This window comes from Corythoichthys intestinalis, chromosome 12 (genome assembly GCF_030265065.1).
Source record: "Corythoichthys intestinalis isolate RoL2023-P3 chromosome 12, ASM3026506v1, whole genome shotgun sequence".
NCBI classification, from domain to species: Eukaryota; Metazoa; Chordata; class Actinopteri; order Syngnathiformes; family Syngnathidae; genus Corythoichthys; species Corythoichthys intestinalis.
The window spans coordinates 35,231,370-35,247,927 of record NC_080406.1 but is presented as its reverse complement, the minus strand read 5'-3'; the positions used below and the strand labels follow the sequence as shown (position 1 = coordinate 35,247,927).

The 16,558-nt window shown below is 37.5% G+C and overlaps 1 protein-coding gene across 5 annotated transcripts in view; it reads left to right on the top strand.

Annotated features, from left to right (window-relative positions):
- Positions 1-16,558, top strand: part of LOC130927597 (ATP-binding cassette sub-family C member 4-like) — a 102,883-nt gene that overhangs the window by 16,392 nt on the left and 69,933 nt on the right. For 4 of the 5 annotated variants that reach the window (XM_057853547.1, XM_057853542.1, XM_057853543.1 and 1 more), the window contains 12 exons: positions 1,528-1,653; positions 1,722-1,971; positions 2,038-2,145; positions 4,809-4,898; positions 5,063-5,254; positions 5,357-5,451; positions 6,555-6,807; positions 6,875-7,096; positions 10,311-10,442; positions 10,523-10,560; positions 10,737-10,831; positions 11,249-11,395. In XM_057853547.1, the coding sequence (XP_057709530.1) occupies positions 1,528-1,653; positions 1,722-1,971; positions 2,038-2,145; positions 4,809-4,898; positions 5,063-5,254; positions 5,357-5,451; positions 6,555-6,807; positions 6,875-7,096; positions 10,311-10,442; positions 10,523-10,560; positions 10,737-10,831; positions 11,249-11,395 (1,748 nt within the window). Of the gene's footprint in view, positions 1-1,527; positions 1,654-1,721; positions 1,972-2,037; positions 2,146-4,808; positions 4,899-5,062; positions 5,255-5,356; positions 5,452-6,549; positions 6,808-6,874; positions 7,097-10,310; positions 10,443-10,522; positions 10,561-10,736; positions 10,832-11,248; positions 11,396-16,558 lie in introns of all 5 variants that reach the window. The other variant, XM_057853544.1, reaches the window with a different exon arrangement.

Genomic DNA, 16,558 nt, shown 5'->3' with positions numbered 1-16,558 from the left:
GATGGTGTGTGCAAAACACATGAGGTGAGGGGTCATCTCTGTTTCTTCTCCAGCTAACACCATATTACTGGCATTGTCAGTAACCAGGGCTGGATCCTTATCAAGGAGGTCCCAGTCAACACATGCTTGTTTAAGCAGAGCACCTATGTTCTTTCCAGTGTGTGATCCTTTAAACACCCTTGTTTGTAAAACATGGACCTTCAACTGCCAATCTGGAGTTATGTGGTGGGCCGTAATTGTCACATAGGACTCGGTTGCACACGATGTCCAAGCATCAGTCGTTACTGCCACTCGCTCTGCATTTTCTAGTTCTTTTTCAACGTGGCTCTTCACTTCAGCATACAACGCTGGCATGCTTGTGGTGGTGATATGCTTTCGGGACGGTACCGTATAGCGTGGCTCTAAGGTACGCATCAACTCTTGAAATCCTTCCCACTCAACCATACTGTACGGGCATAAGCCCTTGGCGATGAAACGGGTTATAGCTGCCGTTATTTCCTTAGCTCGTGCTGAATTGTGGCCAAGTTGCCCGAAATAGTTCGAAAGTTTACCCGTTTGTGACTGTGTGCTAGCACTGTTAGCAGGCTCCCGCTCCTTTCTCGTCTTTAACTCACCATACTCTTGTTTGTGTTTTCTCGTTGCATGCAAGTCAAGGTTTGTTGTACTTCCAGTGTACTTCAGAGCTGCTCGGCACAGCTTGCAAATAGCATGGCTTTTATCCAGTTGTCCGTCGTTCTTGAAAAATCCAAACACCCTCCAAACTTTTGACTTTTGTTTTCCAGGCGCGTTGAAAATTTGTCGCTGTGATTCGGCACTTCTGCCGGGCTCGCTGGCGTCTGTGCTCGTGCTGTTTGTCCATTTTAGCATGTTGCGTTGTCGATACTACTTTTTTTTCACCTTTAGCTTTGGGCTGTGAGAGAACGTATGAAGAGAATGCTACGGAGCATGCGCGACTGTCGGTTCGTCAGCTCTCGCGTTATTAAATTTTAGAGATGAAAACTAAACCCTCGGGTAGCCGAATCTTCTTCTCGCGATAGCCGGTTCATATCTATACAATCGATTTATGGACGGATTTGTGGCTTTTTACTGTCGAATAGTTAGTCTGTTACCGATACAGCCGAATCGCTCGCATGTAGAACCGGATATCCGGTCGTATCGGTTTATCGTTCTCAAGCTTAGTGAAAAGCTTGTGAAGAGTTACAGAAAACGTTTGGCCTCCGTTATCGCCAACAAAGGGTACATAACAAAGTATTGAGATGAAATTTTGGTATTAACCAAATACTTACTTTCCACCATGATTTGCAAATAAATTGTTTGAAAATCAAACAATGTTTTTTTTTTTTTTTTTCCCACATTCTGTCTCTCATGGTTGAGGTTTAACCATGTTGACAATTACAGGCCTCTCTAATGTTTTCAAGTGGGAGAACTTGCACAATTAGTGGTTGACTAAATACCTATTTGCCCCACTGTAGTTGTGTGATTTACTGGTACTGTCACTGCCATGAGTGTGTGTTTCTATGGTTCTAGAGGTGACACTGCAGTACTATCTGATGAGAGGATCCGCACAATGAATGAAGTCATCTCGGGAATCCGTGTTATAAAAATGTACGGGTGGGAGAAGCCCTTTGCTGCACTCGTGGATGAAATCAGAAAGTAGCCAGTCGTCTATTTGACAAATCCAACCGCTGTGCATCTCCTGACAAATTTTTGTTCTGGCACAGAATGGAAATCTCCAAAATAATGAAAAGTTCTTATCTGCGTGGCTTGAACATGGCGTCTTTCTTCGTGGCCAGCAAGATCATAATTTTTCTGACGATTTCTGTCTACGTGCTGACGGGTAGCCAGCTGTCTCCGAGTGCCGTATTCATGGCCGTCGCCCTCTATGGCGCCGTCCGACTCACCGTCACGCTCTTCTTCCCCTGTGCCATTGAGAAGCTCTCGGAATCACTCATCAGCATCCAGAGAATTAAAGTAATCAGTGTATTCATACTGTATCTGCAGTAAAGGTAACTCTTGAATAACATGATCCCCTTTCAGAATTTTCTCCTTCTAGACGAAGTTGCTCCTCAGCATCTGGGCCTCCCAGTGGCTGACAAAAAAGACTGCATGTTGAAGATTGAAGATTTAGTGTGCTATTGGGACAAGGTGAGGTGCAAAATAATAATTATAGAGATCAGATGATACAATTTTATAACTTACACTGAACATGTACAGCACATTTGTGGCAATGAATGTCATCTATTGCTGGTTTTATTGTTTTTTCCTTTAATTATAAATCAGGAATACCCTGGATTTGTTGCTAGCCAGTTCCACTTAAAAAAATAAAATGTCAAATTTTTGGTAAAATAGTTGCAGCTGCAGTTGCCAGCGTTGAAATATTTAAAAAATGGGAAAATCTTTAAAGGTCTTTGGTCAATTTACATTTTCAAATTTTCTCCTCCTTCTCCAGCCAGGGTTGGAATCCACATTACTATGGCAGTTGAGCCTGCTGACTACTGAGTCAGCAGTCAAATCTAGCTTCAATTGGCAGTATGCTCTTTTAAGTTCTCAGGGAGTTAGGTTTTCTATAAGCATAGCGCTCTGACCAGTGTTGTGTTTGGAAGCCCATTTAATTTTTGTCTTGGTCTTAGTCTTTTGGACGAAAATACTTATTAGTCTTTGTCATATTATAATCATTTCAAAATGTGTTCGTCTTAATCTAGACCAAATTTCATACAAAATTCATCTAGTTTTAGTCGACAGTTACTCAAAATGTTTTCGTCTGTAAAATTCAAAAGTTTTAGTCCAACAATAAAGGTTTCCAACAATTACGGATGAACATGACTAGCGAGCAAATATTGTAACGATTACAAGGAAAACGCCAATTTAGTGACCATAATGTACACTCAGCATGAAAAGCAGTACATTATTTTCACTTAATCCCACCTAGAAGCCACAAACTGTATGTAAAGAAAAAGTTGTCCGAGTTTTTAAGAGGATGCTCTCCACGCTAAAGTTGATGCTAATGCTTACATTAATGTTATGCTAACGCGACAAGATACGCTTAGTGTGTAATGGTCACTGAGCACAGACCTTTAAAGGCTAAAGCAAAATTGCATATTCTTTCTTAACAAGATAGAAAACAAATCTTACCGTGCGTTTACAAATCAGCAAAATAGAGCGCAGCCTGGCTTGAAATACATCCTAAACTCCGGTAAGGAGAGTGCGGGAGAGACTCAGCGGATCTCACATGAGTGACACAAGCTACGATGCAAGCTGACGTATGCCATATACAATGTTAATAAATATCAAGCTGACTCACGCATTGTGAACATATGACAGAAACTATATCGCATTTTCGTCTCGTCAGACGAAAACTGGCATTTGTCTTTTTATGTTCTAGTCCCCAAGCCACTCCCAAGTTTTTAGTTCGTCACGTCATCACCATGAAAAAATTGTTCGTTGACAAATTTATTTTCGTTATCGTCAATATTGACGAAAACAACACTGACTCTCAGTCTGACTAGTCTTCATCATTGTTGTTAATAAAGGCGTTAGAGTATAACAACGTATCTAACAGCGCTATTTCTTTCAGTAGTAATATAATTATTTTCCCATCTTTGCAATGCCGTTACAGTTACTGAGGATGTGAAGGAATGTGTAACTACAATTCGGTTGAATGAAGCGCAAGTTGTCTGATTATATCAAAGCTGCCTGGGAGATATCATAGCAGGAGGGGGGAGGAAGGAAGGATGTGGTGACATCGTTGCAAACGCGGTGATGATTGGCTAGGTGGTTCGGAGCGTTAGCATAGCATTCACATTCTCATTAGCGTTTAGCATGGCGAGCGTCACCTTAAACTCTCGGGCAACTTTTTTTCTTTTTTTTTTTAAACCGTTTTCCTACTGAGTGTGCATTATCATCACCAAGTTGGCGTTGCCCTTGTCGATGCTACAATGTAATAAGAATTTATTTGTTAATTCCCGAAAATAGTCACTTGGCCTAAACTTTTCTTGAATCACATTGAACCTTTAATCAAAACAACAAGAGCAAAGATAGTAGAGGCAGGAGATTCAAGGCCGCACCTGCATATTTAAAAAAGTATATACAGGGCGATTCAAAAACAATGTACCGTAGACGTATGTAGAGTTTTGTCATGGTTTTCATTTTTGATACGGCATTATGTGTTTATGATACACACAAGTCACGGTTCAGTACGTACCTCGTTACGGGGGTCACGGTTCAGTGCAGGTTCAGTACAATAGGAAAAAAAGGCTTTTTTTCCTTTGTTTGTATACCATTATACTGTTATATAAGTGACTTTTTAAAATTCAGTCAGTTAATATAAACATATGAAAAATGTTACAAAATATATAATGTAATAATGTGTAGAACATGAAAAGTAACGGCAATTACTTTGCTGAGTAACTAATTACTTTTACAATGAGGTAACTGAGTTACTAACGCAATTACTTTTTGGGAGAATTAATTTGTAACAAATTATTTTTATTATTTATTATTTTATTTTCTAACAGTACAGTTAACAACACTGGTCTTCATTAGCTCGGTGGTCAGCACGGTTGACTGCCAAGATCAAGGTCTGCTTTCTAAGGGGAGAATGAGCACTTGAGCGCAGTGAGGTCACCACCCCCTTTAAATATATAATCAAAATTTATTTTTTACGGCATGATTATTAGTTTCAGTAATTGACCATAAAATTAGCCACTACTGAAGTACTATACTGTTTTCATATTTATTTGACAGTTTTCCTTTTTTTTTTGTTTTTTTGTTTTTTGTTTTTTTTAAATGGCCTGAAAATTTCTTGATAGATGCAAGAGGTTCCAACCTTACAGATTCCATCTTTCACAGTGAGAGCCGGTGAGCTACTTGCTGTAATAGGTCCTGTTGGCTCAGGGAAGGTATAGTTGGCATTTTTTAGTATCTTTAACTTAATGCTCTTTGACGATGATAGACGTCCAGTCCATTTTGCAGCCTCCCCCTATCAGAATCGATTGGATGTCTATCATCGGTCAGTGGCAGCCAACGAATTAATATGGTGCTTATCGATTTTTTTATATGTCAGTCTTCACTCCTTAGTGCTATCCTTGGAGAACTGAGCCAAGAAAGTGGCGTGGTCAAAGTCCGAGGGGATCTGACCTACACTTGCCAGCAGCCCTGGATTTTACCCGGCACAGTCCGCAGCAACATCCTGTTCGGCAAAGAGCTCAACCGCTTCAAGTACGACAGAGTGCTTAGAGCCTGCGCCCTCAAGAGAGTGAGAATGAGTCTGGTTCTCCGAAGAATTCTCGGACCTGTAGTTCAGAGTAAGTGTGGTTTGGAATGACTCGGTAAGGGCTGCATTTTGGACCCTGTCCAGGACGTGAAGCTGTTGCCGGGTGGCGATTTGTCACCCGTTGGAGACAGAGGCGCCAATTTGAGTGGAGGACAGAAGGCGAGAGTCAGCTTGGCCAGGTGTGCACTGGAGCTGCCACAAAGCATTGTTTTGACACTGAATCACTGGTTATTTTTTACTAAGTCGAGTCATCGGTTAATGTCTAAATCAGGTGTCATTGACTGCTATGTTACTCACTGCTACTGCTATGTTTTCCAGTTTAAAGTTGAACTATGAATATTATGTAACTATGCAACTAGCATTGTTTTCCAAAGCAAAAGCAGATATTTGCAAATATCTCATTTTGATTAATTACAAAGTTAATTATATGCGCTCATCAAAGAATTCTGAAATTAAATATTTATGAATATCTTTCCGCAATTTTTATTAAATAAAATGAACATTTTCAAATAAAAAAAACAATACAATTTTCACAATTAAAAAAAAAAATTCATACTATAATGATATAATATATAATATTATGATGATATAATAATGCAGTCCAATAATACAATTAAAAAATGTAATGTAATTTAATGTAAAGAATTTTTAAACTGAAACAGCTAAATTATAAATTAAAAATATTTATAGAATAAAATATTCATTAATAAGCTCATAAATTATTGAATTTTAGTTAGTTTCCCCCCTCCCCTTCTGTTTTCTAAATTTAATAAATTCATTCAAAAAGTAAAAATAAGTATGAATACAATTTCAAAAGTTTTTTAATTAATAAAAATATTTTTAAAATTCTTAAAGATAAAAAGTAAGAGTATTTACAAATAAGCTCAAAAAGGAGGTTTTGGATAATTTTTAGATCAACAATGTAGCTAAACGATACCTTAATTTTTGGACCAGAACCCAATACTTGAACCCTGCGGCTAACAGTCCAGTGCGGCTAATATATGGATGTTTACAGGCTAATGAGCTGCACGTCTTTGGTGTAAATATCACTTGCGTTTATGGACCAGTGAGATCTATATATGACTGACTACAGTTTTCTTGTCAAATTTTGTGGGTACGGTTCGTAATCAGTTATGCCTTGTAGGCTGAAAATTACAGTAATTGACTATCAAAATATTTTTCAGTTTGTCTATTAATCTTGGCAAACTTCGTGAGCACCATCTGAGAATCACACACTGTTTTTGGGGAATTTTCCTCTGAGTTAGTGTGTTTTTCAGAGCAGTGTACCAGGATGCAGACATCTACCTTCTGGACGACCCCTTAAGTGCTGTAGACGCCGAAGTGGGCAAGCATATCTTCGAAGAGTAAAAGAACAGCATCGCACACAAGACACAATGGCTGCTTTTGTTACACGTTTTCAAACTATTCTTCGTTGCAGGTGCATTTGTGGACTTTTGTGGGACAAGCCCCGCATTCTTGTCACTCATCAACTGCAGTATTTAAAGGCAGCGCATGAAATTGTAGTCTTAAAGGAGGTGAGTCATCATTTTAGTATTATATTTTGAAATAATAGGAAACAAATGCATGTACTTTTTATTTTAGGGTCAATTGGTGGCAAAGGGGAGCTACAGTGAGCTGCAGAGCTCTGGACTTGACTTCTCCTCACTCCTTAAGGAAGACGATAACCTGGAAGAAAGAACAAGTGTGACCTCCATCTCTGGCAGGGCCTCCTTCTGCCTCTCCACTCTTTCTGACAAGACCATGTCGTCCATGGCCTCCCTGTCCGCCTCCTGTTATTCGCTGAGGGAGGATACGCTCACATTGGTGAGTAAATGGTCAAAGACATTTTTGACAGGCAATTTAATTGTGGATGTAGTTTACTGGAGCTGTTTTTTTGTCTTTTTTTGCAATATTTTGCCGTTCCTATAGCCACAGCAATAAACATCTCGTCGAACAGCAATGGCATTCAGTAAAAATAGTGACTGTTTATTTAGTGTTCTGTAAAAGAGCTAAAAATAACATTTTTAGAAAAGCAATCATTTTTAACAACTGAATGTAAATAAATTTTTGGAAACCTGATTTATACCGAATGTTCAGATAACATAATTTAACTCTTTAAAGGGCACTCTTTGAACTCATTAGCTGCCAATGACGGCGCTAGGGCTCCATTCAATTTTGACTTAAAGAGGCTAGCAGCCTGCAGTAGAATGCACAGCCACTCATCCCTGTTTAAATTAATTGGATGTCTAACACTATTCATGGCAAGCAATGAGTTAAATATTTTGAAAAAAAAAAAAAACTCGTGTGATTGTTATCTAACCAGAATGTATTTTTTTTTTTTCTTGATTTGGTTTTTAATATATGAATTTTGTTTTTAACGTTGTATCCATTTACAATTGCATTAATTCATTAAAAAAAAAAAAAAAAAAAAAAGTAAAATCGCTAATGATTAAAAATAAGAAAATGTACAGTATGTTTTTATTAGAAATTTGGGGTCCACATATGAAGATGCCAGTCTATTTCTTTTTCTTCAATTAACAAGAGTAGTCACTTGCCCCTAGCCTGGCAAGCCAGCCTGATTTTGACAATGTACAAGATACATTGGAAGTCAGTCTGGTATTCTGCAGGCTTGGCTGGATTTCAAAGTCGATGCTAGAGGTGGGGTTAACAAGCACAGACGGAATTTTCAGGATTCAATCACAGAAGCTCAGATATGACGTAAATGCGAGTCACAATGTCAATTGTAGTCAGTTTGTAGTTCTCAAATAATCATGGTATGCAATCACAATAACTGCCGATTTTGCATTAAAGAATGAACTACTGCTGTCAAATGATAAAAATTTTTAATCGAGTTAATCACAGCTTAAAAATTAATTAATCGTAATTAATCGCAATTTAAACCATCTCTAAAATATGCCATATTTTTCTGTAAATTATTGTTGGAATGGAAAGATAAGATACAAGACGGACATTAACATTCAACATGCTGTACATAAGTACTGTATTTGTTTTTTATAACAATACATCCACAAGATGGCATTAACATTAACATTCTTTCTGTTAAAGGGATTCACGGATAGAAAGACTTGTAGATCTGAAAAGATACATTTGAGTACAAGTTATAGTAACTTTATAATAAAACCCCTGTTAATGTTTTCGTTTTAATAAAATTTGTAAAATTTTCAATCAAAAAAATATAAATAATAGCTCGCCATTGTTGACGTCGCCGAGCGGGACGTCACACGGGCTCCATGCCGTTCTTCCACAGTGTCTTCAACTACGTAAGGTAGTGATTGAAATACACCACAAGGTGTCAATGGCAAGTTTTAAATTAACTACAGATCTAGCCCAGGCAAAGTCTGAGTTTTATGTGTATTTTGCTTAGCTATTTTGATTGGGAATGCCAGTTCTCTTTGCATTGAGCGCTTTTCTTTTTGTGAACATTATTTTTTTGAGAGATAGGAATATTATTTTTGTTGTGCTTTCACTAAATGATACTTTAGCGACGTTCCGCCCAAATGCATGATGGGAAGTTGGGCAACCATGACTGTCAGTGGTGGCTGCAAATGCTATACAGTATGTTTTGCGTTGTGCTCAATTAAGCGTGTTAAGAAAAAGATTGTCTCCTTTGAGAGATAGTAATATTTTTTTTGTTGTGCTTTCACTAAATGATACTATAGTGACTTAACTGTTCCGCCCGAATGTGTGATGGGAAGTTGGGCATACAAATGGTATACAGTATGTTCTGCATTACATTCAATTAAGCGTGTTAAGAAAAAAATCGTCTCCTGTCTTTCTTCTTCTTCTTCGCTAGAATAGAACTGTATAATGTATAACCATGTGCACTACTTTATTTTTATTTTTTTTTAAGAGAACAAACGCTGAAGGTCAGTCAAAAGATTTGAGGCGTTTGGTCTGTCTTTGATTCTGTGCAAAGTTGGACAAAGTTTGGTTTTCTCTTGTGCTTGAAACTCGACTTTATTATAATCATACATGCGATTGAAGGATGTTGAAAAAGTGCCATTGAGTCCCTTTCAGCTCCCTCTTTGATGGATATACGGGATAAAACCCTAACACTATCCAAAACTCAGACTTGCGGTAGCTCCCCTTCATGAAGCATCACAAAGTTTTGTCTTGTGTGCTGTGATTCGTCGGTCGATATTGGACTGCAGTAGGAATCCAATTGAAACCACAGAAGACCAGACTGACTTGCCATGTTGTACATAGCCAATGTCATGTTGTACATAGCCAATGTCAGTCTGGTTCACCTGACTAACTATTGATGAGTTCGTAAAATATTTCTTGCAAATGCTGCCAAGATAATTTTTTGTACTATTACAACTTTAATTTTGTCAATTGATGTAGTTTATATTTTAAAGTTACCGTTTCTCTTAAAACTTTATACCAGAAAATTGGACTGTTTTATTAAAATACTGTAAAAATAAAAGTAAAAATACTGTAAACTTATCAATTTAATTATACTAATTTCCTCTAATTTCAATTCTTTATTATCAGAATAATAGAATTTTTAAAAAACGGATTTTATTTGTGTCAATTACAGCTTTATAATCTTATTTGGTTTACCTTTGCTAAATTCCAACTATTCTTTCACATTATCCTTGAGCAAAACCAGACACCTACAAGGTTTATTTCCCTTCTTCTCTTGCAAAATTATAATTCTCAAGACTGTTTCGACCTTGAAATTATATGGTTGTATTCTTGTACACTTATTAATGCACTTAAAATTACAATGCTACTCGTAAAATATTTGAAAATGTCTTTATTCATGTGCCCAAATGATGTCATTATTATCTGACAAATGTTCCCTCAAGATTAACAAATGTAGAAAGAGTTTGATCCAGAAATTGTTGATTCAATCATTTGTGTTCTTTTAAATTTGCAAACCATAAATGCCAATGAGCATCCTAATGTTAAAAGCTGTGTGCTGTGTTTTTTCTCGTAGCCTCTAGAGGGCAGGACATACTTAGTTTTTGCTTTCGACGGTGCTTGACTCACAGTGGCGTCGGTGTGTTTGCAGGATGCGCAGCCCACGGAGGAGGAAAGGCGCTCGCAAGGAGACGTCGGCCTGCAAATATATATCAACTATTTCAGAGCGGGCGCTAACTTCCTGGTTCTCTCCATCCTTCTTCTCCTCAACACTTTAGCACACGTGAGTCATTTTTTTCAAATATAAATGAGGAATTAGATGTGATTAAACACAAAAATACTGCTTTTTATTTGTTTTAAAAGGTGGCGTTTGTGCTGCAGGACTGGTGGCTTGCTCATTGGTAAGATTATTATAACAAATGCTCATAGAAAATCAGTTTTGTGTTGAGATGTAGACAGCGAGTGCTACAATATGTGTCATTTGTTGAAGGGACCTTACGTGTTTAGCAGAAAATGTCTTGTTTATTTGGATTTTCTTCACTGTTAAATATTGTTGTGTTTATCTTTTCTTTGGCAGGGCCTCTGAGCAGCAGCACATCAATACAACACAGCGCCTCAATGACAGCCTCCCCACACAGCTGGACCTTGGCCTATACCTCAGTGTTTACGCAGGTGAACCTTGCCATTGTCCACCTTGGGAAAAAATTGTGTGTACGACAGAAAATAGCATCTAGTTAGAAAATGGGAAGATGGTTGTTTGGCAGTTACTCAAGGCCTTCAAGGCCAAGTGTGGGTACACGGGCCTCAGCTGTATTGAGAGATAGGGGCGCCTCGCGCTTGGATTACTCTGATTGTCTGGCGGTGATTCTGAACCGCTTCACTCTTTGCACTTCAACTCACAGAAAGGCACTCGGAACAACAAAAGTGAAAGAAACACTTAACGGGCAACATTTTTTTCCTTTGTACACAGAATACTGATTCACCTTTACAACAAACTGTAGCAGTTCTTAAAAGAACATGAGAATGGCATTAGCGTGTAATGAGAGATGTTTATTGTGATTTTTTTTTTTTCCCCCCCCTGTGCTCAAGGTTTAACAGTAGCAGCGGTTGTGTTTGGCTTGGTTCGCAGCCTGGTTTTCTTCAACGTCCTTGTGAGCTCAGCTCAGGCTCTTCACAACCGGATGTTCCACGCCATTCTGCGGACACCGGTGCATTTTTTCCAAATTAATCCCACCGGTAAGGATCTCACCTCTTTTCAGAAATAGCACAAATAGTTGATGAATGCAAGAAAACATCAGGTCGCACCGTGGAGGTTATTCTAACATGTCAACACTAGAGCGCAGACTTCTCCCTGTGTACTTTTACTTGGTTTATTCTGGCTCATCAGCCTCAATTTTCAGTTGAATTATTTTATTTGAAATTATTCATTTACAATATATTGTGACAGTTGCACAACCTGAGGTAAACTGGGTAAAAATGTAATAAATCAAGTGTTTTGATTAATTAAAAAAAAAGTTTTACTCACAAATATAACCAGTTAAACCAATTAAACTAGTCAACAATAAGTGTATGAATATATATTTTAATTTACAGTTTGAGATCTAAATTATCCTCCAAATCTACTGCTTGTCTGCGGTCTAATTTAGATGCGATGCAACCCAGATGCCAAGACAGACTTAACACCTTAAATTAGGTTTCAGCATATTTGAATGCACGCACGCAATATTTTTTTCATAAACAAAACATTTATCGTAAATGAATACCAAATCTTGAGTAGTGTAGTGAATTTAAGGAAATTATGGGATATGAATTACTGCAGTTCATAAAAAAAAGGGGGGAATCTAATTTTTAAAATATTTATTTTAAAAGTAGTACCTCAAAATCACATTTGCTTTCATAAAGTAATTGACAACAATGAAAACAACATTTGACCCATCTTAAATAGAAATAATGCCAGTTTTTGTAGCCCAAGTTAACAGTAAAAAAATAATTCACAAATATAGATTTTTTTTTTTTGCCAATGACTTTGTAATTATCCATTCCCAAGCTCTACTAAACAAACTTATCCTTTTATAGCTAGTCATTTGGCTAAGTGATGTATTTAAATTTTCCCAGGCATTGTTCACCTGTCAGCATACAATGACTCAGTGTAATCTCCGCATAGTGACCATGTATAAATAACACAGTTGGCCTGGGTGGGAATGCGCAACAGGAGGGTAACTTGTATCTTTGTAATGAGTCACGACGAACTGCTTAAATATAATTTAGGGGTGGTCGAGAATATGTGTGTGTTCCTATAACAAACAGCACCAATCTTGTAATAGTCACCGGCGTGTTTGGCATCGCACCCGTGTGGCGTGTCGGACTATCTGGGTGTGACTTAATCTATGCACAAACACTTTGAATAATGTAATAATCTGTGTTATATCGCTGCACGGGAGAGGCTTAACACGCACTGTTATCTGATTGGTGCTATCTGTGACTATTGTGTGACCGGTCCGTTTATTATTACAGCTTGGCCTGCAGGAGGGCAAACAACGCTGTGTGCCTACACTGGATTTTCAGGATAATGCGTCACAGATTAAGATAGTCATTATTAATTGGTTTGTTATATTTACACTTATGCTTAATAGAACGCAAACCTTGATAAATCCTGCTTGACGCTTTTTAATATTGCTGCTTAGCCACAGTGGCTTCATCAGTGTATACACAAACCACGACATATTAGGAATACCGGCATAAAATCATGCGAGCACAGAATTGGCAAAAAATGGCACTTATAGTTTACAGACATATTTGTTCCAAGTTATATTTGGCAAGTTACGAGATACATGTTGTTTTTGTTACTGTTTGTTGGTTAGATAGCAGAAATCTGATTTCAGAAAGTTAAGGGGTGACACATGTTCCTTGCAATAACGCAACTATTATAGGTTAATTTCTAGAAAACATGGATAGATGATTTTTTTTTTTCAATCAGGACGGAAGCATGCTTCTGTCCTGGGCTGCAAATGGTGAAGTTATGTCCGTCATTGACATCTTACATTGGACCATGTCAAATAGAAAACAGCCAACTGACTAAGAATAGACTATTTTATTATATTTTGCATGAGAGAAACAACAATTCACAAACTCCCTGCTGATATTTTTTACCTTTGTCAGAGGACAATTTTGCCATTTAGGTCACTACTGAACTGTTTTGCCGACCCGGAATGCAAACAGTACAGAGTTGTCCATCCATTTGAAATGTTTAATATCTTTCTACATCTACTGTAAAGTAACCTTCCACGTTAAAAAACATATATATAAACAAAGATGAAACTGATAATTAAGGACTCATGACATGTTCTTTAACTCTGTCAGGGATAGTGGTCACTATAATGGACAGCTTTTCAAATGTTGACCCTGAGATTCATTAGCTCTTTATTGGGCAAGTGCCCCCCCCCAAATCTTTTTTTATAAAATTATTAATCATTATTGTATTTTTAAACCTTATTTTTATATAGTTATAAGTATATCAATTAATTAAATGTTAATAAAAGCTACATGTATTCAATTAAAATGAATTGGAACAGATGTACACTCTAGTTTTGGCCCCAAGTAACACTCTAAAGCAGGAGTCCCCAAATACAAATCTTGAAGGTCCACAATTGTTTTTTCCATACAAGCATGGGTCCATTTCTTAATGTCGGTCAAATACAAGGCAGGTTGAAGATGGTAAAGGTTTTTTTTTTTTTTTTTGACCAAACAAAAATACAATGCACATTCTGATTAAGTAAAAATACATTGACGAAAGATTTTCTTGACTTAAAATAAAAATACAAAAACAAAACAAAACATGCAAGTACAATGTTTACACGTGTATACTAAATAATTGAAAAGAGCTGTCATTAAGGTGCAAACAATAACTATTGACAGTACATTTTGTAACTTTAAAACACTGCTGGACAAAAAAGAAAACATGTGCAAGTAGTACAGTACATGATCACATGTACAGAACATAAATGACAAGCTCTGTCATTAAGGTGCAAACAAAATAATTATCGACAGTAGGTTTAACTGTACACTGCTCAATGAGAGAAATGGCATTTAGGAGTTACAAATCTGTTTACTCACATCATCATCCAGTACTTCAGTGCGTCTTGTGGGAGATGAATCTGTGAGTTTTTGTTGTCATTTCCTCCTTTTCTTTACCTTCGAACATTGCTGCAGTCACTTGAGTCATGCACTCTTTTATTATTTCTCCATCAGAGATCGGCTTATCATGTTTGGCACACCCACGACACTCTCAGTGAGCACTCTGTTGCAATTTGTTGTTGTGTCATAGGTTTAACAATAACCTTGCTTGACTCTTGATATGACTGCTTTAACCTGTTAATTTCTTGCCTTCTCATGTCTGATTTAGGAGGAAACTTTTTTTCAAAAGAGCTGTGCTCTTTAACCTAATGGCGTTTCACATTTTCACTTTTAACAGGGCTATTGTCTTTAAGCATATTAAGCACAAAGGTTTGGTACTTGCAGTTGGTAAAATGGATGCATATTTGCCAGTCCATTCCTCATTGAAACGTCGATTTTCATTGTCCACTTTTCTTCTCTTGGTCAACTTTGAGCATGACATTTTGTTAGATTCGGTCGTCCACTGGTGGCATGTAAACATACAGATTGCAAAGTGCCGGGTGCGACTCGTGTTTCACACTTCTGCTGTCCGTCTACTCTAGCTAGCAGCATGCAGGCTCTCTCAGCCAATCAGCGCATCCATGCACACTCTCTCAGCCAATCAGCACATTCATGCAGGCTTTCTCAGCCAATCAGTGCATCGTTGTCAACAGAAGTGGGAACATGGAAGATATTTGACTAAAAATGAAACAGAATTTATAGAACAGCGATAGAATAGTAGTTCATAGCGATAGATCGGCGATTCATACAAATAATATATGTTAAAAAAAAAGTTGTTTTTTTTTTTCATTTTATTTTTATTTATTTATTTATTTTTTAAAAGTGCCATTTGCTCTGAGTCCGCAGAGAGGTGTTCCGTGGACTGCGGTCCGCTAATTGAGGATCCTGGCTCTAAAGTATTTTTTTCCCCACAGTATTTAACTCATTGCATGCCATTGAGAGCGATAGATGTCAAATTCATTTGAACTGGGAGGACTGACCGTGAATGCTCATCTTTCAGTGCCATTGAAGGTTCAGTCGCCCCTCCCAGTCAAAATTAATTGAACGGCTTGCGCCGTCATTGGCAACCAATGAGTTAAATGAGTGCCATGTAAGGTTAAAAAAAGGTTTGGGGAACACTTTTAAAATGAATACAGCTGCGACTGTTATATATGTTAGCACGTGCCCTGCAATTGGCTTGGCAAACAAGTGTACTAGGGCTGAGCGATTACACGATCGTGATTGTTGATTGGTAAAAATTATGATCGATTTCAGTGATCAGTGGGTGTATTTCCTTTATCAAATGCGGCGGAAATCTGCGTGTCAGCATTCAGTCAGAGTCTACCTTTTATTTATTCATTTATTTATTTATTTTTTGTTGATAATTTAATTTATGTTATTAAAAACTTGAACTACTCTGTAGTTTCTCAGGTTTTCAGTACTGAATCTTGATGCTCAATTAAATTATGAAAAAATATAAAAAGTTTTTTAAATAATTGTGTTACTTATCAAGATTGCTGATCTAGAAGTTGTGACCATTTCTTTTGCCGGATCAGTCAGCTGGTGTCAGCACCACTTTGCCCACCACCCTAATGTGGTGAGGACGACTACTGTAAAAAATGGATGGTTGACAGGCTATTGTGAATTTATTTTCTATTGTAAGTCATTTCAAGTCCAGAATAAGGATTCTCTGTCCCAGATTCCACTGGTTTATGTCATTCTCATTGAACCACAAAGTGTCGTATTTACTCACAGTCGAACCAACCAACAAACAAACAAGCAAACACAATTACCTTTCGTATTTTGCCATTTGAGTTACAATAGGACTGCAGTTCACCCAGGAGGTGGTCTGTATTCAGTAAGTACATACAAAATTACTAATATAGCTTTTGTATGAAACCTTGAGGGATTTGACAACGGTTTACATGAGTAAGCGATACCGTTACTGCGGAACAGGCTGCGCATTGGAGAGTCGGACTCAGAGGTAAAGGTTACCCTTTCAGGCGTCATTGCACAAAGGTCCTACTTGTCGCTCTATGAATGTGCCATGTAACAATACAGTACAGCAGCGCCGACTTGGAACTGATGAAAAGGCTTTGTATGTCTTCTGTAGCAGTTATTCAACGCTTCAGTGCCAATTTGTGTCAGTGTTATCATCTGTTTAAAAAAAACACGTAAAATTTATGATAAAGTACTGACATCTTTGGTTGCAAGACTTTTGCCTTTAAAAAATTGCAACGTTGTGAA